The following is a 22,587-nucleotide window of genomic DNA, read 5'->3' as shown; positions in this document are numbered from 1 at the left end:
TTAGATAGACTCTGTGTAAGAATTTAGTTTGTATGAGCTGGTCACTAGCTGCGATCACTGTGGTGGGGAATTCTGTTAGGATCGAGTCCCAATCCACTTCAGTCAGGGTGGGTATGTCAGTTGACCACTTTTGAAAGCATTTAAGTAATCGTGGATGATTGCAATTAAGTAGTTCAGTATAAATAGCAGAGAGAGTTTTAGGGAGATCCTTGGTCATAAGCAATTGTTCTAGTCTGTCAGTAATCAGGTCTGGAGGTCTTGATCCGAACTGAGATCTGTGGGCATGGCACAACTGCAGATACCGAAACAGGAGTTTATTGGGAAGATTGTATTGCATTTTCAAATCTTGAAACGTGTTTAAGGACTTATTATGCTGGATGTGGGAAATATTTTTAATACCATATCCCGCCCAGACCACTGGGTCGGGGATGGTAGTGAAATGTTTTAGATTTAGATTTCCCCATAATGGCGTGAAAGGAGAGATAGTATTGGGTTTAATAATGTGGGATCTAGCCGCAACCCATGCCCTCCAGGTTGTTGTCATAGCTGCTGTAGTTTGTGGGTTGGCTTTGGGACCTCTATACGGAAGATTGGTAAGTTGCTCATAGGAGCCCAACACCGCTGCCTCAGCATTCACAGCCGGATTCAACTCATCCTGAGAAAACCACCAGCGTACAGTAACGAGCACTGAAGCCCAGAAATACTTTTGGAAGTGTGGAAGTGCCAGACTACCTCTAGTTTTGGGAAGCTGTAAGAGGTCCAAAGCGAGTCGAGGCTGTTTGCCTGCCCAAATAAAGGATGTAATTATTTTATCTATACGCTTAAATAGTGATGTTGGAAGCCACACTGGGCATTGTCTGAAAACATAAGTAAACTTGGGTAGGAAAATCATTTTAAGCAAATTTATTCTGCCGATCAAGTTAAGTGGAAGTCTATTCCAAGTATTACATTTATTTTCGAGTTGTTGAATGATTGGGTCCACGTTGAGAATCCGGTATTGATTGGTATCATTAGTTATCTGAATACCCAGATACTTAAATTGGTCAACCACCGCTAAAGGAGAGCCTGCCAGGAACGGCATGAGAGATATATCATCCAGAGGAAACAGTATAGATTTATTCCAATTAATCTTAATTCCCGACATCTCACCAAATTCCTCAAAAAGGTATAGAGCTGCATCAAGTGAGGTGTGGGGATCATTGAGATACAAAAGGACGTCGTCCGCATAAAGAGATATCTTCTCATGTAACTTTCCCAACAATAGGCCCTTCACCTCCGATGATTGGCGGATACGGGCAGCCACTGGTTCCATTGCTATTGCAAATAGACTAGGTGACAGTGGGCACCCTTGTCTGGTACCTCTCTTTAGGCTGAAGAACTGCGATATGACATTGCCTGTGCGAATTTTGGCCCTAGGCGAGTCATAGAGCATCTGAACCCATTTGATAAAACCATTTCCAAACCCAAGTCTACGCATAGTTGCCCATAGATAGTTCCATTCCACTGAGTCGAATGCCTTTTCGGCATCCAACGAGGCTACCACTCGGTGTCCAGTGTTAGTGTGTGAGGCAGCGATGTTGGTCATCAGCCTACGCAAGTTGATATCCGTGCCTTTACCAGGCATAAAACCTGATTGGTCATGATGGATTATCTTGCATATGCATAGATTTAATCTAGTAGCTCCAGTGTGAGTTTTTAAGTGATATAGAGTGCCAAAACTTGCTAAGTTTGTTAATGATTACCACTATTCAAAGCACATACATAGATGATGATTATAAACACCAATAAAAGACTGATACAGCAGTTGAAGGAAAGCCTGTTCTAGGGGCAGTGGTGCATTTGCAAGCCTTGCATCCACTATTGTTATATCACCATAGCTCCCAACTGTCCTTCTTTGGAGAACCCAATACCCCTTTCCCTCTTTATTCCTTATTTGTTCCTCTTTCAGGACTGATGGACAGATGTAAATGTACCGTATCTACTCTAATTTAAGCCAATTTTTTGGGACAAAAAAAGTGTCCCAAAAGTGGGGGGGTTGGCTTATATGCAAGTCATGTGTGTAGTAAATTCCCCCCCAAATACAACACTCACCGAAAAGTAAAATAAAAAGCAGTCCACTGAAGGTCACGTAACCACCCCAGTCATGTGCTTACTCTGTGCTGCAGGTACAATCAGGTGGGCGTGTTCCCCTTTAGTGTGCCGCCAGACAAGATTGCTTTGAAGTGCCCTCTACGTCTCTCTCTCTCTCCCCTCTCTCTCCCTTCTCCATAGACTTATGCAAAGTGGTGCGTCTTCTTGCCTCCGGGCTGCCACTGGGACTCCTCCGTAATGGAAATCCGTAACAGTCTCATCTCTATTATCCCCGCCCCACGTCACACAAGGTGCCACTAGAGGGCGTCATAGCAATGAGACTGCTATGGACTTCAGTTATGGAGGAGTCTTGGTGGTTGCGGCCCGGAGGTAAGAAGCCGCACCACTTTGCATATGCCTGTGGAAAGACTAGGGGGGACAGAGAGACACAAATGGACACTTCAAAGCTGTCAGATATTATTGTCTGGTGGCACGCTGGGGGGTAACACGGCCACCTGATTGTGCAAAAGAAACCACACCACTTTGCATAAGTCTGCGGAGACACTCCGGGGGGAGAGAGAGAAGCAGCGGACACTTCAAAACTGCCAAACATTCTTGTTTGGTGGCACACCACCACCTGATTCTACCTGCAGTACCTGCAGCACTGAGCACATGAGTGGGGGAGGGGGGTCACGCAGCAGGCAGCAGATAGCTTTTTCTTTTACATTGCGATGGATGCTGCACTCAGAGGTACTGATGACTATCCTGAAGTCCATAAATCCACCCTCTTCCCTCATCTTTGGCCGAAGCCCGTAACAAATGCAGCACAGAGTAGCACTTTTTAGCATTTTTCTGAGTCTTGGACTATCATTTCCATCTGCACCATTCCAGCATTTCCTACCCTCGGCTTATATGCGGGCCAATCATTTGTTCATGGTTTTTTTAGGTAAAGGTTGGGGGGTCGGCTTATATGCGGATCGGCTTACATGCGAGTATATACGGTTTGTATTTTTCTACTTAAAAATGTGCTTTATTGACTTTATTCCCATCCTTTAAATGTATTTATTACTTGTTTTTAAATGTTAAAATGAAGAAAAATTACCCATGTTAAAAAGGACCAGTGTGGTTTGAATTATTAAACAACATATTTTTTCTGATGAACTCTTTATCGTACGCATATATGGGGGTGCAGTTGGGGGTATGGCAGGGGTGTCCCTCTTTCTTATCTAAGAAAGTTGGGAGGTATGTGTCACTGAAAAATAGCCATATTTTGCCACCTTTCTTGAATGCTTGAAAGCACTGTATGGGTATTTCATAAAACATTCTGGTCCTTATTCAATTCATTTTTTCGCCTAGGTTTTCCTCCCAGGTGATATTTTCACATCTTATCAGTAAAATGCCCTTTACGCCACCAGCAAGCAAGAAAATACAGAGAATAATCTTGATAGCACTTTTTTCACCTATGTTTGGTACTTTTTCAATTGCAGAGTACTGAAAGGTTATTTTAAACAGAAAAATTATCTCTTGGGAGAAAACTTAGGAAAAAAAAGTGAATTGGTCCCGTCTTTGAAACTTTTTCACGCACAATCTTTCCATTAAGCCATGGTATAACATTCATACATTGCTTGTAGACGGCATCCTGCAACTGCTCAGACGGATGGACAGGAGAGTTCTGCACTGAGGACTTTAATGCCTGTTTGGGGAACACTTGTTTTAACACCTCATCCTGTATAGATGAACCCCCTCCTTCTAGTGGCTTCAAGTGCTCCCCTTGTCCCCCTGGACTGTCTGGTGATCTGGCTGGTATAAAATGCTTTGGTAAGTAAAACTGAATAGGTGACTATGAATATTTATAATATTATTATGCCGTTGTATTTTATCTACATTATGTTTCTTTCAGATATTGATGAGTGCTATACAAATATTTCCAGCTGCGAGCAGATATGTATTAATACACTGGGTGGGTACACCTGCTCCTGTAACACAGGTTATGCACCCGATCCAGCCAATGCACATCTCTGTAAAGGTACGTGCTTCTTAGTGCTTTGCAAACTATTGTACATTTGCTCTGATGACATATAAATCCCCTGTGTATGCACTATCAGGAGACTGGCTCTTCAAGCAAATGGGTCCAGCAACAGCTATCTAACAAATGTGCATGGTATCCGCACTTGTGAGTGGTGTAAGATGGTGTAAGTGGTGAGCCACTTGCTCTCCTCTTCCTCCCAGCAGCCATTTGCTCTCCTCTTCTTCCCGGCAGCCACTTGCTCTCCTCTTCCTCCCAGCAGTCATTTGCTCTCCGTTTCCTCCCAGCAGCCACTTACTCTCCTCTTCCTCCCGGCAGCCACTTGCTCTCCTCTTCCTCCCGGCAGCCACTTACTCTCCTCTTCCTCCCGGTAGCCACTTGCTCTCCTCTTCCTCCCAGCAGCCATTTGCTCTCCGTTTCCTCCCGGCAGCCACTTACTCTCCTCTTCCTCCCGGCAGCCACGTACTCTCCTCTTCCTCCCGGCAGCCACTTACTCTCCTCTTCCTCCCGGCAGCCACTTGCTCTATGCTGCCATCCTCTGACTTCCGATCACACAACATGCATTGGAAGCCAGTTGATGCCAGCATAGAGCATGTGGCCAAGAAGGAGCAGGCTTACATAACCGCTGGGGAGCATGAAGGCTATTGTTATGCCAGTGGCTATAATGTGGGTATAATCCACTGTACGCTCTGCGCAATATATCGTGCATGTTATTTTTCATAGCATGAAGATTGCTATGGTAATGGGCTCATTATTGCACAAGTTATCCATATTACACTGTAGCAAGTGTTTGGATAACGTGGTCCGTAGCAACGCAGTGACGTGAACACGCAGCAATACACTGTGCAACAATGCACTTACTGGGAACTTACCCTAAATGTGTTTTATTTACTATTTTCCAGACATCGATGAGTGTTTAAACACATCAAGTTGCATAGAAAATGCAGTTTGTACAAACACACTAGGAAGCTATTCTTGTCACTGTGGTAATGGCTATTATGGAGATGCTCACATTTTTTGTACAGGTATGTAAGTGATTCACATTATCAAAATGCTGCAGTCATGTACGTATTCAAAATAGCAGTATAGGGTGTTAAAGTATCTTTACTTCCACATATCCCCTCCCCCCAAAAGAGAAAAAAATGAATAAAGTAACTTCAACTAGTCTCCTTTATGTTTAGGACACACCCAGCAAAGCCTCTTTCACACCGGAGACTGAAGGTGGCAAATTCACCGCCTGTCAGCTGCTCCCGTGCATCAGACCAGGCGCTTGCTAACTCTTGGCGCAAGCAGTGGAAAGTCAACTTTCCACTGCTTCATGATGCATCATGATGCATTTTCTTGCTGCCAGGTAACCCTGCCGCATGTCAAGCTGACACTGGCACGGTGACAGGCGCTGCCATTTGGCTGCATCAACTTGCTGACAGAAGGTGCTGGGTAGCCAACAGATCCAAGGTTCAGTCAAAGATAATTTATTTGCTTTTTTGTTTGTTTGTTTGTTTGTTTGTTTTTGCATACCATGGGATGGATATATGAGAATTTTAATAGAAATATTAAATTTGCATGTTTTTTATAATTTTTTGAATCATTATTATTAGGAGGTAACAATAGCACAGAACACAGAAAATAGTTCAAGACAAAAGAAGAAAAATACAAGATCAAATTTAAAAGTGTTCCAAATTATACATTTTCAGCATAATTGTCCTCCATGGGATTTTTTCACTTTTTATCAATACACAGTCATAACTGAAATATTGAGGCTCGAAACTAAAACAATCTAGTACACGGTAATAACACATTGGGAGATATATGAAAGATTCAAATCAGAATATGTCTGTAATATCCACAAATCGAGCCTAATAACAGCAGGACCCTATAAACATACACAAAACAGAAAGGACGGTCTAGTATCCCTCTTTGCTAGGAGGGGATAGTCTGCCCCTAAAATAAATACCAGTATCAAAAACTACAACGACAGCAACTTTTAATTTGCATGTTTATTATTATATGACACTTATTTGCCATTTATTTTGAGTGGGATTTACAAAAATGTGTTCAGAGCATGAACAGTAAGCTCTGGTTCACATAAGTGGCGATTGTGATGCGCTTGCCTATCACCAGCGATTGACAAAACAATAGTGAAGTGTCACCCTATAAGTGTGTTTCCAGAGTAGCATTGTGATGTGGCTAAAATTGAAAATGTGCTGCATGCATTATTTTTTAGAGCATTCCTTCAAAAATCCCTCTGAAAATTGAATTGCAAAATTGCAATCACTAAGTGCAAAGCAATTGAGCTTGCATGTTGCAGTGTGAACAGGTCTAGACTTCCTTAATGTTCTAACTGTTACTTTCCCACACCCCTAGTTTTGTTACTACTATATTTCCATAACAAAAACAAACATTTTGGAAGAGCTTCCAATCAAAAGACCACTTTATAGGTAAACTAATTGATTCTAGTTTCTAAAACATTTATTAAGCATTCAGTCTGAATAATATAGTGGATAAATAAATGTGTTGAAATCATGTAAAATGTATTTCAATTTTTTTTTCTGTTAGAATAAAAATGTGTTATTTTTTCCATGTATTTATTTGTTATTGCATTTATTACTTTTTTAGATATCAACGAGTGTGCTTTACCTTCTCTGAACAACTGTTCAAATACCTTCATATGTATTAATACAAATGGTTCCTATTACTGTGAGTGCCTCCCAGGATACACTGGACCAAACTGTTCAGGTAAATCGAAACCAGTTGGTATTTGTTCCTGTATTTTTTTACATTTAGATCATTTTATTAATTTCGGTATTGCACCTTTTCCACTTGCTTGTTCGTTTGTAATTTCTCGCTTGTGGACAACTTAGTGCATTCAGTTTAGTTCTCTTTATAACATTCATTCAAATATGAAATTGTGTGACAAAATATGGTGATATGAAAGTTATTTTTGCAGCTGCTTCTCTTAGTTAACTTCGAGTGGTGAAGTCCGGTGCTTCTATTCTTGCTATGTAATTAGTAACTAACATTAGGCACATGTGTGCAGCCATTTTTAGATATGAAATATATGAAAGAAAAATATGTTAGCTGTACACTATTTGATATTTTCTTGTTTTTACTCTAGATGTTATACAGATAACTACTGAACAGCCGACTACAAAGTCTAACATTTCACAAACAACATCAACTCCTGTACCGCCTAAATCTACTGAAGGAACAACGTTAAATGTAAACCCTGTAACATATTCTGCTCATTCACCTGAACAGCCTTCAACATTATCCCTGACTGCTTCAACATCTCTAAAGAGCACCTCACATAGTGTAACTGAGTTTGTTCATACCTCCATGAATTCAACTTATAACACTAATGCAACAGAAATGAATGCTGCAACCCCCACAGCAACAACCACTGCTACTTCTGCTACTTCTGCTAGTTCTGGTGCTATAAACTCATCAGTATCAACATCTACTATAGTTGTTGGAGAAAATACATTACGCCTGTTTACAGCAACACCCACAGCAAGACGTACTGTGTCTTCAACTTCTGAGAGTACCGGAACCATCCGTACAAGTTCAGCATCCCCACCAGCTACTAATTCTACAACATCTCATGCCACCACTACATACACAGCATCTACAGCACCCAGAATTACAGAAAGCATGCCTTTAAATATGACTTCCACCATAACCAATGCAACCAGTCCAGCTACTTCTTCTGTAAGAACCACAATACCGTATCTAACCTCCACCATATCCACTCCAAGAACAACAAACAACATAAGAGAAGCTGTAAATATCTCTGTAAATGCAACAAGTAATTATAATGCAACAGGCATTAGTGCTACAAGTTCCACAACAACAAAGGTAAATGCTGTAAGTGCAGACACAGCAAGTTCAGCATCCTCTGCCGGAACCACTACAGTTAATTCAACAACCACAGTCTCTGCATCAACTTTTAATTCAAGCTCTACCACAAAAGGAACTAGCACTGTAAATGCAACAACATCAAGGGAAACAACAACATCAAAAACGCCAACTTCCGCTGCCTCGGCCACAACAAGTTCCACAGGTGAGCTGCTATCTGCTTACTAACCAGTTTAGACAGGGTGCACTCTTGCTTGAATCACACGTGTTTTTCTTCACTAATTGAAACACGCAATGCCGGCTCAGCACATGTATTTTAAAGTGAATGGGAAGCTTGAGAATTGGGAGTTTATTTGGGAATGCTCCACATTACATTTTTTTTGTATTTTGCTCTGTGGCAAAAAAAACCAAAAAAAAAATTGGTCAGCTTTTTGCTTTTTTCACATATTTCCAATCTTCAATATTTTGCCAAAAAACAAAAAATGACAAATAAAAATCAAAAATAGCGTGCAAAAAACGTGAATGAAAATGCAGTCACAGAGCAATGGAAAAACAATAGTCACAGGAAGAATTGTGCACCCTTACCTTAATGTGCCTGAATTATGAGGTACGTAAATAAGGGTCTAACCTGGAGCAAGTTTCCTCGCTTCAGGTTCAGTTTCATTTTGTTTAAAAGCAACCGCAACATAGTCTCGCTTTTGAAAGTCTTGCAGGTTGTTATGGACCAGGAACATAAAGCTAGTGAATTTTGGGTTCCACCCCCTGAATAATTCTAACCCATATGCTTTTACCCTGATGGGGTACTTTACAATGTGGGGCAGAAATGCCTTTCCTCTTACAAAGCACCACAGTACTAAGATGGGAGCTTTTCTGCACTTCCATGTACTTCCATGTACCCCCTAAAAAGATGGGTGTAGTACAATGGTGAGCTTGTGGTGCACACACAATAATGGAGGCAACCATATAGACACCACCTGTAACGATTGGTGTAGCAACACAGACGTCTGATTATGTGTGATCTGCAGAATCACCAATAATACAGACGCTATACCTGATAATGTGGTGATCTGCAGAATCACCAATAATAGAGACGCTTTACCTGATTATGTGGTGATCTGCAGTATCACCAATAATACAAGTATAGCTGGCAGAGTACAAGGTATGTAGTGCTTGGTGCAACAGTAACAGAATAGTAAAGCTAGGCCTCACCAGAGGAGCTGGTGAGCACTAGCAGTACACAGTAACTGAATAGTTTGGCTAAACCTCACCAGAGGAGCTGGTGGGTACTATTAGAACACAGTAACTGATTCGTTTGGCTAAACCTCACCAGAGGAGCTGGTGGGTACTATTAGAGAGCACCTCACCAGTGACAAGGGCTCACTGGTGAGTAGAAAGGTCAGACAGGCTAGGATCAGTAACAGGCGGGCAGGTACAGTACAGAATCGGCAGGCAAGAGAGTAGTAAGATATCAGGCAGGGTTCAGCAACAGAGTCAGATGGGCAGAAGTACAGAAACGATAAGGAAGAGCAGAGTCAGAGGGTAGCCAGAGTCATACACAGAATATCAAAATACCATAATCCTAGTCTTGTGTGAAATCCCTGGTTTCCTCCCAGATCAAAGCACACCGGATACTATCTAAGGTCTGAGTGCTAACACGTGAGTATTCGCAACAGCAGACAAGTTGCAAGTTAGCAGCGAAGGCTTTTGAAGCAGAGGAGACTCCACGGCCGCGCCCACAACAATCAGCCAATCCGGAGCGCCGTGAGTCTCCTCTGACGTCAGCCAACCGGCTGGTCAGCTGATGCGCCTCCTCCCCGCATAAAGGTCCTGTCTCCGTGCGCGCCCGTGCAATACAGCAACCCTATGTGCCATAGACAAACCCGTCCTCGGCATACTAGACACCAGAGGCACGAGCGAAGTCCCTGAGCAGGAAGGCAAGGCGACTGTGGAGACACCCTGCGTGCCCGCAGCCGCCATTTCTGCAGATGTTACACCACCCCTTTGGTTGACACCAATCTGCACAACTAATCAACGTTAATGGGGAGGGGTATGTTATCCTTTTTTATTAATTGGAAAATACAGAAATAATCATAGAATACTTATCTAATCTTGCAGGGATGTGTTGTTGTTTTTTGTAAAGAAAATGACGTAAAATATTTCTGCATGTTTTAACATGTTTAGAAAACAGCTTCAACAGTTATTAGCAGGCTATCACTGCAGCCATTACCACAAAAGGCCTTGGAATCATATTATGAATTATTGGTGTGTAATCACTGGCTGTGCATAGGCTGTTTTATTTAGTAAATCCACTCTTTTTGCAGCTGCTTCTATTCTTGCTATGTAATTAGTAGCTAACATTAGGCTGACGTATGCAGCCATTTTTAGATATGAAAGATATGAAAGTAAAATATGTTAGCTGTACACTATTATGATCTTTTTTTTTCCTCTCTAGATGTTATACAGAAAACTACTGCACAGCCCACTGCAAAGTCTAACATTTCACAAACAACATCAACTCTTGTACCGCCTCTATCTACTGGTGGAACAACGTTAAATGTAAACCCTGTAACATATTCTGCTCATTCACCTGAACAGCCTTCAACATTATCCCTGACTGCTTCAACATCTTTAAAGAGCACCTCACATAGTGTAACTGAGTTTGTTCATACCTCCATGAATTCAACTTATAACACTAATGCAACAGAAATGAATGCTGCAACCACCACAGCAACAACCACTGCTACTTCTGCTACTTCTGCTAGTTCTGGTGCTATAAACTCATCAGTATCAACATCTACTATAGTTGTTGGAGAAAATACATTACGCCTGTTTACAGCAACACCCACAGCAAGACATACTGTGTCTTCAACTTCTGAGAGTACCGGAACCATCCGTGCAAGTTCAGCATCCCCACCAGCTACTAATTCTACAACATCTCATGCCACCACTATATACACAGCATCTACAGCACCAAGAATTACAGAAAGCATGCCTTCAAATATGACTTCCACCATAACCAATGCAACCACTCCAGCTACTTCCTCTGGAAGAACCACAACACCGTATCTAACCTCCACCATATCCACTACAAGAACAACAAACAACATAAGAGAAGCTGTAAATACCTCTGTAAATGCAACAAGTAATTATAATGCAACAGGCATTAGTGCTACAAGTTCCACAACAACAAAGGTAAATGCTGTAAGTGCAGACACAGCAAGTTCAGCATCCTCTACCGGAACCACTACAGTTAATTCAACAACCACAGTCTCTGCATCAACTTTTAAATCAAGCTCTACCACAAAAGGAACTAGCACTGTAAATGCAACAACATCAAGGGAAACAACAACATCAAAAACACCAACTTCCGCTGCCTCGGCCACAACAAGTTCCACAGGTGAGCTGCTATCTGCTTACTAACCAGTTTAGACAGGGTGCACTCTTGTTTGAATCACACATGTTTTTCTTCACTACTTGAAACACGCAATGCCGTCACAGCACATGTATGTTTTAACATGTTTAGAAAACAGCTTCAGCAGTTATTAGCTGGCTATCAGTGCAGCCTTGGAATCATATTATGAATTATTGGTGTGCCATTACTGGCTGTGCATTGGCTGTTTTATGTTTTAAATCCGTTCTCAGGATTTTTTTTCCCCGTTGCAGATTGCTATGATGATAGTAAATCACACCCACTGAATAAGTAAACTAATTACATTAGCTAATGAAGATTTCTCTACTCTGTAACAGGTGCGCCAATCTCTAACTGCAGCTCAACCTTCTGCCAAGTTGGATCTTGTTTTAATGGAGGAACATGCACAATTAATACACTAACTTGCACTGAACAATGTAAATGCCCCGCACCATACGAAGGCAGCAGATGCCTTTCTGTAGCAAATGTTTTCACACCTCAGCCATCCAAAGGTATGTATAAGAAATTAATATTAACATATTATAGAAAAATGTAGTGTGGAAGACCTCTGTGATAATATGATCTTATGTTTTAGTTGTTTGGGTAATAGTTCATGAAGAAGCTTTAAAGCGTACCTAAACAGACATGTGACATGATAAAAGAACATGGGGACATATAGTGCTAGCCCTACTAAGTCATTGTCTGAAGTCCCTTTCTATTTTCCTGCAATGCAAGTGTTAAAAATGTAGGGGTTTTATCTATGCGAATGAGGCAGAACAGCAAGTCAAATTCAGCCTGCCATCCTGAAAAGTAAACAGAAGACAAAACACTTCTACTGTGTATGGCGCTGTTTTGCAGCTTATGCTGGTGTATGTGCATGGTGCACATGGATACATTACGTTAGCTCCCTTGTGCGATTGGTAAGATGCGCTATCTGTCCCAGGAGAGGACGTCAGGATGTGTGCTCCTAATCCCTAGTTAGGTTTGATGCAATGCATGTTTGCATGTCTGCACTATGCTGTTTACCTGGGTACTTCTGCGCAGTATAGGTGACTAAGCATTCTTCTGTGAACTAAGACCCCGGCTTTTAACTTAGCTGTATGGATAACAGTTGTGCCTGGATGAGTGAATCTGTGAATGCATTTGTTTGAACATTTGCATGCGAGAGTGCGAAGGGTTAATAGATGTTTGCTTAAAGGGACTCCGAGCTCAAGTAAAAAAAGAAAGTTGTACTCACCCGGTGCTTTTTCCAGCCCAGTGCTGGTCGGGAGGTCCCACGACGGCGTCCTGGCTCCTCTCCTAGTCCCCACTCCGGAATGGCTAACCGACCGCAGCCCGGGCGACACTTTGCTGAGTGTCGGGCTGTTCCTTCCGCGTATGACGCGGCTGACGTCACACGCCGGCCGGCTCGCGTCATCACGGCGGCCGGCGTGGCAGTATGGCGCATGCGCGCTTTAATCGCGCATGCGCAGTACTTTCACGCCGGCCGCCGTGATGATGTGAGGCGCCCGGCGTGTGACATCAGCCTCGTTATACGCGGAAGGAACAGCCCGACACTCAGTAGAGTGTCGCCTGGGCTGCGGTCGGTCAGCCATTCCGGAGCGGGGACTATGAGAGGAGCCAGGACGCCGTCGTGGGACCTCCCGACCAGCACTGGGCTGGAAAAAGCCCCGGGTGAGTACAACTTTCTTTTTTTACTTGAGCTCGGAGTCCCTTTAAAACTAAACAGAAGACAAAACACTTCTACTGTGCATGGCGCTGTTTTGCAGCTGATTGAAGCAGACTTTACATCAGACTGTCATGTTGATACTTAGGTCTTACAAATGCAGCCCTTAAACTAATATGTGTATATATATATATATATATATATATATATATATATATACAAGACTCTGCTTCATGCTACTAATGTTCTATTTAACATAAGTACCACCCATACAATTAGTTATCTAATAAGATTACTTTCAATCTAGGTTTAATTTAAGGCCTCCTCCTCAATATATGGGTTGCTGTGCACATTTCAGCAACATGTATAATGTATGATATGCAAGAACATCAGAAGTGAATACACTGCACTGCCTGATGTTCCCACTTATGCATTGCAGTGCTTCATCACAACGCACTGCTGCTTACTAGGGATAGTCGGAAATGGCAATTTTTGCTTTCGCTGAAAATCCGCTTTCCGCCATTGCCGATTACTGCTGCCGATTCCACTTCCCGCTACCGATTTTCGCATTCCCATGCACATTTCCACAGAAATTTTTGCTGACTTTAACATCGATTGCTGCTTAACTTACTTAACCACTTGCCGACCAGTGGCTTTCTGGCTGATCTGTGCTGCGTAGGCTCTCCAGCCCGCAGCACAGATCAGGTTTTAGCCAGGGCGATCAGACTTACCCCATTTTTTCCCCACTAGGGGGATGTCCTGCTGGGGGGGTCTGATCGCCGCCGGCTCTCTGCGCTTTGCGGGGGGGGGCTCTTCAAAGCCCCCCTCCGCAGCGTTTTCGGCGCTCCCTGGCTTCCCGTCCCTCCCTCTCCCTCCATGGCCTGCGCAGGACGGTTATCCGTCCTGCGCATTGAAGGATAGGCTTCAGCCTATCATATGCCGGCGATCCCCGGCCAATCAGAGGCCGGGGATCGCCGATCTGGCTTACGGCGCTTCTGCGCAGCAGCGCCGTATGATGTAAACAGCGGGGATTTCTTCCCCGCGTGTTTACATTTTGCCGGAGAGCCGCGATCGGCGGCTCTCCGGCTGTTCACGGAGACAGCCTCCGTGAATGGACATGGAAAGGCCGCTCGAACGAGCGGCCGTTTCCATGGAAACTTGCAGACGACCAGTTTACGCCAATTGGCGTTAGCTGGTCGTCAAGAGGTTAACATACCCTGAAAATGTGGTGTTTCTAGCACCTATGGGGGCTTTGCTATTAGCCTCTAAAGTTGGTGGCCATTGATGTAATGTAAAATGTGGAAAATCTGCATTATCGATATGCAGTAATTTTATGACAATCAGAAGACTTACAATGCATAAACCAATCAGAGAATAGGAATTTAGGCGGAAATTTCTGAATTCTCTTATTGGCTTATTCATTCTGAGTCTTCTGATTGGCTTAAAATTACCGCATATCAGTAATGCAGATATTCCGCATTTTGCATTACAGTCAGTGGCCGCCGACAGTGGCCCCATAGCTACTAGAAACACCAAATTTTAAGGGTATGTTAAGCAGAAGAGTGGGAACAAGAGGAAACAAAATCCGCCTACCGCACTACTGCGGAAATGCAATTTCTGATTGGAAATGCGAAAATTGTATTTCCGCGGAATCCGAACGAGCATCCCTACTGCTTACATTTTTTGTTTGCAATATGGTACTGCCCCTTGGTCACTGAATGCGGTCAGCACTGCAATGGAAAGCAATGCAGGTTTCGTGGGTTGCTGGATAAAGACATGGTTGCCTACCTTGTATAGTGGGAATGAGGCCAAATAACTTTAATGTTATAATATGCGCAAAGCATGAGCTATCCTGCCACCCAATACTGAGTCTGGCTCTATGGTGCTGTAATGTGCCAGTATCTAATATCTAATACAAAGCAGAGTTACTAAAATTGCAGCAGCACTGTTCACTTGTCTAAAAACACAAACCACGGCTGCACGTATCACACAGACTGACTCCACAAACTATTGGGGTACACCTTCATATAACTAAGCAGCAAAGAGGCAGCAAGAACCAGTAAAATGCTATAGCAAAGCTAATCTGACACCATAAATCCACATGCTAGGTTAGTGGCATAAAACAAAAGTCAGTTAGCCAGCAAAGCTCTGTTTGTACAGTTTGTGCAGACCCACCATACTCCCGCCTGTTGTACACATTGATGGCACTATAGGCATGTAACAGAGCAGGGGGAGCGTGGCACTGTGAATGCTTTTCTGGATCGCCAGGAGCACTTCTGGGAGAAAGCTACAGTGACAGTATACAGCCTCGCATACAGCAGAGGAGACTGTGGATCGGCGGGGGGCAGGAAACACTAACTAGTTTTGTGTGGCACATCCGGGCTACATCAGGGCTGGGCTTAGAGGGGCAGGCCTTTCTTTTGAAGGGTACATCTGGCTCCACCCACTCATAGTGTCAGCAGATGCTTCTGCATGCAAGGAATATGCTAGTAAGTTCAAAACTGAGCAGTGGACACATGACAACAGCAGACAGGTAATCAGCAATGGCAGCAGCTGTAGTTATAGCTATCTCAGTCAAACAGGCCGCGATATTTCACCCTAGACACAGGGTAATACAAACTAATAGATAATTCTCCTATGTTTTAGTCCTCAACTGTATCTAATTATCAAACTAACCCTAACTTTATAGACATCCAACTGCTCATTACTAACTGCATGTGTAGACTACCCCCAACAACACAAACACAAATGGGGAGGACAAACAAACCGGCATCATAAATCAATTAGACTATCCCTGGAAGATTATGAACATTTTATAGGAAACATCTCAGCCCGAAATCAATATGGAAACCTTGCAGAGTCACCGACCCCAGTGGTAGTCACATCTTAGTGCGGCTACAGCCATGTTCAGCCATGATATGTCGTGGTTGTCTGCCCTCGGGTACTTACATCTACTGTTGTTACAACTACTTACAATTACTATTGTTACAACTACTGCCATTTGGCTGCATTTAAATTGCACCCGATTGGTGCTCTTGATCGGACTTGTCGAAAATGATCGATTCGACCCATATATCTGATGGGAATTTGCATGGTGTGTATGAGGCATTGCAGCTGACACATTGCAAAGAGTACAATAACAATTTCAATGGTAGACTCCTGATGTTTGATTAACTAAATCACTAGAGGAAGAGCTAATCATTACATTATCAGTGACTAAACTATTTGTGATTGTTTTGTGATTATTCTAGAGATCCCTAAAAGAATTGTTGGAATAAAGCTCTGGATAAAAGGAGAAAATGGTTCTGGGCTAAGTGATTCCTCCTCGGTGAAATATATAGGTCTTCAGCAGGCAGTAAACTTAACGGTAATTGTCACAGGTCATCTGTGCATTTAATACAGCAAATGCCTTAATCTAGCAATAATCCCTATAATATTGGTTGTACAATCGTATACATTGTTAACGTGCATACACACACATGAAGAATGTTGGCTGCATGGATTGGGACTTGATTCCTCAGGTGACATTTCGAGGCAAAAACAGATATTCTGTTGCTATAGAGCACTTGGCCTGCACTTGGCTCTCTGGATCTCTTGGTTACGCATCGGAAAGGCTATAGTCATGCTAGAGTCTCAGTACAGACAGCCCCGACTGGTTGCCTCAACTGAGATCCCTCTAGTGTATGTGTGTATGAGAATTAACCACCTCCATGTAGTATAAGAAAGAGCTCAACTAAACAATCTGTTCAAAGTATTGTCAGGGTAGTGGCCCACTGGAAAAAATGTATGGCACTCTTGCCTTAGCGATAACATTTCAAGACGCTATCTGCATGGAATTTGTGTGTTCTCACCAGGTTTCCTCCAAGCACTCTGGTTTCTTTCCAAATTTCAAAAACATACCAATAATTTAACTGTTTATTCAGATCTGGCCTTAGAATATGGTAGGAACATTAGGCTGTGACTATGGCAGGGATTAAATTAAGAGCTCCTCTGAGGAACAGTTAGTGACGTGACTAAATACTTGGCAAGGTGCTGCAGTAAATGTTAGCTCTATTTAAATACATATTAATAGCAACATGGTAGGCCAGAAGACTTTGCCTGATGATATACATGTTTGTGAGCTTCTCTAGTCAGTGGCTTAACCACTTGCCGACCGCCCACAGCCCATGGGCGGCGGCAAAGTGGACGCCTAAAGGACCGCAATACGCCTTCAGGCGGCGCGTCCTTTAGGCATGCCGGGGGAGCGATCGCGTCATTGATGACGCGCGCTTCCCCCGGCAACTGGCTCCGCCCACCCGCCGTAACATCCCGCCGGCCATACGGAAGCGCCGGCGGGATGTTAACCCCGCGATCGCCGCTACAAAGTGTATAATACACTTTGTAATGTATACAAAGTGTATTATACAGGCTGCCTCCTGCCCTGGTGGTCCCAGTGTCTGAGGGACCACCAGGGCAGGCTGCAGCCACCCTAGTCTGCACCCAAACACACTGATCTGCCCCCCCCGCCCACTGATCGCCCACAGCACCCCTCAGACCCCCCCCCCTGCCCACCCCCCAGACCCCTGTTTGCACCCAATCACCCCCCTAATAACCCATCAATCACTCCCTGTCACTATCTGTCAACGCTATTATTTTTTTTTACCCCCCCCCCTGCCCCCTGCCCCCTCCTGATCACCCCCCACCCCTCAGATTCTCCCCAGACCCCCCCAGACCCCCCCCCCCTGTGTACTGTATGCATCTATCTTCCCTGATAACCTGTCAATCACCCGTCAATCACCCATCAATCACCCATCAATCACCCCCTGTCACTGCCACCCAACAATCAGCCCCTAACCTGCCCCTTGCGGGCAATCTGATCACCCACCCACACCAATAGATCGCCCACAGATCCGACATCAGATCACCTCCCAAATCCATTGTTTACATCTATTCTCTCCTCTAAACACCCACTAATTACCCATCAATCACCCATCAATCACCCCCTATCACCACCTGTCACTTTTACCTATCAGATCAGACCCTAATCTGCCCCTTGCGGGCACCCAATCACCCGGCAACACGCTCAGATTGCCCTCTGACCCCCCCTTATCAATTTGCCAGTGCATTAATTACATCTGTTCTTCCCTGTAATAACCCACTGATCACCTGTCAATCACCTGCCAATCACCTATCACCCATCAATCACCCCCTGTCACCCCCTGTCACTGCCACCCATCAATCAGCCCCTAACCTGCCCCTTGCGGGCAATCTGATCACCCACCCACACCATTAGATCGCCCGCAAACCCGCCGTCAGATTACCTCCCAAATGTATTGTTTACATCTGTTATCTTCTCTAAACACCCACTAATTACCCATCAATCACCCATCAATCACCCCCTATCACCACCTGTCACTGTTACCTATCAGATCAGACCCTAAGCTGCCCCTTGCGGGCACCCAATCACCCGCCCACACGCTCAGATTGCCCTCAGACCCCCCCTCCCTTATCAATTCACCAGTGCATTAATTACATCTGTCCTTCCCTGTAATAACCCACTGATCACCTGTCAATCACCTGCCAATCACCTATCACCCATCAATCACCCCCTGTCACTGCCACCCAACAATCAGCCCCTAACCTGCCCCTTGCGGGCAAACTGATCACCCACCCACACCAATAGATCGCCCGCAGATCCGACATCAGATCACCACCCAAGCGCAGTGTTTCCATCTATTCTCTCCTCTAAACACCCACTAATTACCCATCAATCACCCATCAATCACCCCCTATCACCACCTGTCACTGTTACCCATCAGATCAGACCCTAATCTGCCCCTTGCGGGCACCCAATCACCCGCCTACACGCTCAGATTGCCCTCAGACCCCCCCTTATCAATTCGCCAGGGCATTATTTACATCTGTCCTTCCCTGTAATAACCCACTGATCACCTGTCAATCACCTGTCAATCACCCATCAATCACCCCCTGTCACTGCCACCCATCAATCACCCCTGTCACTGCCACCCATCAATCAGCCCCTAACCTGCCCCTTGCGGGCAAACTGATCACCCACCCACACCAATAGATCGCCCGCAGATCCGACATCAGATCACCACCCAAGCGCAGTGTTTCCATCTATTCTCTCCTCTAAACACCCACTAATTACCCATCAATCACCCCCTATCACCACCTGTCACTGTTACCCGTCAGATCAGACCCTAATCTGCCCCTTGCGGGCACCCAATCACCCGCCTACACGCTCAGATTGCCCTCAGACCCCCCCTTATCAATTCGCCAGGGCATTATTTACATCTGTCCTTCCCTGTAATAACCCACTGATCACCTGTCAATCACCTATCAATCACCCATCAATCACCCCCTGTCACTGCCACCCATCAATCACCCGCTGTCACTGCCACCAATCAATCAGCCCCTAACCTGCCCCTTGCGGGCAATCTGATCACCCACCCACACCAATAGATCGCCCGCAGATCCGACGTCCGATCACCTCCCAAGTGCAGTGTTCACATCTGTTCTCTACCCTAAACACCCACTAATTACCCATCAATCACCCCCTGTCACTGCTACCTATCAGATTAGACCCCTATCTGCCCCTAGGGCACTCAATCACCCGCCCACACCCTCAGAATGCCCTCAGACCCCAGCCCTGATCACCTCGCCAGTGCATTGCTTGCATCTATTCCCCCCTCTAATCACACCTTGAGACACCCATCAATCACCTCCTGTCACCCCCTAGCACACCTACCCATCAGATCAGGCCCTAATTTGCCCCGTGTGGGCTCCTGATCACTCGGCCAAACCCTCAGATCCCCCTCAGACCCCCTTCCGATCACCTCCCCAGTGCATTGATTGCATCTATTTTCCCCTCTAACCACCCCCTGAGACACCCATCAATCACCTCCTGTCACCCCCCTAGCACTCCTATCCATCAGATCAGGCCCAATACAACCTGTCATCTAAAAGGCCACCCTGCTTATGACCGGTTCCACAAAATTCGCCCCCTCATAGACCACCTGTCATCAAAATTTGCAGATGCTTATACCCCTGAACAGTCATTTTGAGACATTTGGTTTCCAGACTACTCACGGTTTTGGGCCCGTAAAATGCCAGGGCGGTATAGGAACCCCACAAGTGACCCCATTTTAGAAAAAAAGACACCCCAAGGTATTCTGTTAGGTGTATGACGAGTTCATAGAAGATTTTATTTTTTTGTCAAAAGTTAGCGGAAATTGATTTTTATTGGGTTTTTTTCACAAAGTGTCATTTTTCACTAACTTGTGACAAAAAATAAAATCTTCTATGAACTCGCCATACACCTAACGGAATACCTTGGGGTGTCTTCTTTCTAAAATGGGGTCACTTGTGGGGTTCCTATACTGCCCTGGCATTTTAGGGGCCCTAAACCGCGAGGAGTAGTCTAGAAAACAAATGCCTCAAAATGACCCGTGAATAGGACGTTGGGCCCCTTAGCGCACCTAGGCTGCAAAAAAGTGTCACACATGTGGTACCGCCGTACTCAGGAAAAGTAGTATAATGTGTTTTGGGGTGTATTTTTACACATACCCATGCTGGGTGGGAGAAATTTCTATGTAAATGGTCAATTGTGTGTAAAACAAATCAAACAATTGTCATTTACAGAGATATTTCTCCCACTTAGCATGGGTATGTGTAAAAATACACCCCAAAACACATTATACTACTTCTCCTGAGTACGGCGGTACCACATGTGTGGCACTTTTTTACACCCTAAGTACGCTAAGGGGCCCAAAGTCCAATGAGTACCTTTAGGATTTCACAGGTCATTTTGCGACATTTGGTTTCAAGACTACTCCTCACGGTTTAGGGCCCCTAAAATGCCAGGGCAGTATAGTAACCCCACAAATGACCCCATTCTAGAAAGAAGACACCCAAAGGTATTCCGTTAGGAGTATGGTGAGTTCATAGAAGATTTTATTTTTTGACAAAAGTTAGCGGAAAATTGATTTTTATTGTTTTTTTCACAAAGTGTCATTTTCCACTAACTTGTGACAAAAAATAAAATCTTCTATGAACTCACCATACTCCTAACGGAATACCTTGGGGTGTCTTCTTTCTAAAATGGGGTCATTTGTGGGGTTCCTATACTGAACTGGCATTTTAGGGGCCCTAAACCGTGAGGAGTAGTCTGGAAATCAAATTCCGCAAAATGACCTGTGAAATCCTAAAGGTACTCATTGGACTTTGGGCCCTTTAGCGCAGTTAGGGTGCAAAAAAGTGCCACACATGTGGTATTGCCATACTCGGGAGAAGTAGTACAATGTGTTTTGGGGTGTATTTTTACACATACCCATGCTGGGTGGGAGAAATACCTCTGTAAATGACAATCTTTTGATTTTTTTACACACAATTGTCCATTTACAGAGTTATTTCTCCCACCCAGCATGGGTATGTGTAAAAATACACCCCAAAACACATTGTACTACTTCTCCCGAGTACGGCGATACCACATGTGTGGCACTTTTTTGCACCCTAACTGCGCTAAAGGGCCCAAAGTCCAATGAGTACCTTTAGGATTTCACAGGTCATTTTGCGGAATTTGATTTCCAGACTACTCCTCACGGTTTAGGGCCCCTAAAATGCCAGGGCAGTATAGGAACCCCACAAATGACCCCATTTTAGAAAGAAGACACCTCAAGGTATTCCGTTAAGAGTATGGTGAGTTCATAGAAGATTTTATTTTTTGTCACAAGTTAGTGGAAAATGATACTTTGTGAAAAAAACAATAAAAATCAATTTTCCGCTAACTTTTGACAAAAAATAAAATCTTCTATGAACTCACCATACTCCTAACGGAATACCTTGGGGTGTCTTCTTTCTAAAATGGGGTCATTTGTGGGGTTCCTATACTGCCCTGGCATTTTAGGGGCCCTAAACCGTGATGAGTAGTCTAGAAATCAAATTCCCCAAAATGACTTGTGAAATCCTAAAGGTACTCATTGGACTTTGGGCCCTTTAGCGCAGTTAGGGTGCAAAAAAGTGCCACACATGTGGTATCGCCGTACTCGGGAGAAGTAGTACAATGTGTTTTGGGGTGTATTTTTACACATACCCATGCTGGGTGGGAGAAATAACTCTGTAAATGGACAATTGTGTGTAAAAAAAATGAAAAAATTGTCATTTACAGAGATATTTCTCCCACCCAGCATGGGTATGTGTAAAAATACACCCCAAAACACATTCTACTACTTCTCTTGAGTACGGCAATACCACATGTGTGGCTCTTTTTTGCAGCCTAACTGCGCTAAGGGGCCCAAAGTCCAATGAGCACCTTTAGGCTTTACAGGGGTGCTTACAAATTAGCACCCCCCAAAATGCGAGGACAGTAAACACACCCCACAAATGACCCCATTTTGGAAAGTAGACACTTCAAGGTATTCAGAGAGGGGCATGGTGAGTCCGTGGCAGATTTCATTTTTTTTTGGCGCAAGTTAGAAGAAATGGATTTTTTTTTTTTTTTTTTTTTTGTCACAAAGTGTCATTTTCCGCTTACTTGTGACAAAAAATAATATCTTCTATGAA

The 22,587-nt window shown here is 44.1% G+C and overlaps 1 protein-coding gene across 1 annotated transcript in view; it reads left to right on the top strand.

The window, feature by feature from the left end:
- Nucleotides 1-22,587, top strand: part of LOC137504746 (uncharacterized) — a 42,033-nt gene that overhangs the window by 13,806 nt on the left and 5,640 nt on the right. The window contains exons 7-13 of the mRNA XM_068233331.1: nucleotides 3,702-3,888; nucleotides 3,971-4,096; nucleotides 6,713-6,832; nucleotides 7,212-8,156; nucleotides 10,404-11,348; nucleotides 11,699-11,872; nucleotides 16,278-16,393. Of these exons, the coding sequence (XP_068089432.1) occupies nucleotides 3,702-3,888; nucleotides 3,971-4,096; nucleotides 6,713-6,832; nucleotides 7,212-8,156; nucleotides 10,404-11,348; nucleotides 11,699-11,872; nucleotides 16,278-16,393 (2,613 nt within the window). The remainder of the gene's footprint in view (nucleotides 1-3,701; nucleotides 3,889-3,970; nucleotides 4,097-6,712; nucleotides 6,833-7,211; nucleotides 8,157-10,403; nucleotides 11,349-11,698; nucleotides 11,873-16,277; nucleotides 16,394-22,587) is intronic.

This window comes from Hyperolius riggenbachi, chromosome 4 (assembly GCF_040937935.1).
Source record: "Hyperolius riggenbachi isolate aHypRig1 chromosome 4, aHypRig1.pri, whole genome shotgun sequence".
Lineage (NCBI taxonomy): Eukaryota > Metazoa > Chordata > Amphibia > Anura > Hyperoliidae > Hyperolius > Hyperolius riggenbachi.
The sequence above is the reverse complement of the archived record's forward strand: the minus strand, read 5'-3'. Positions and strand labels throughout refer to the sequence as shown.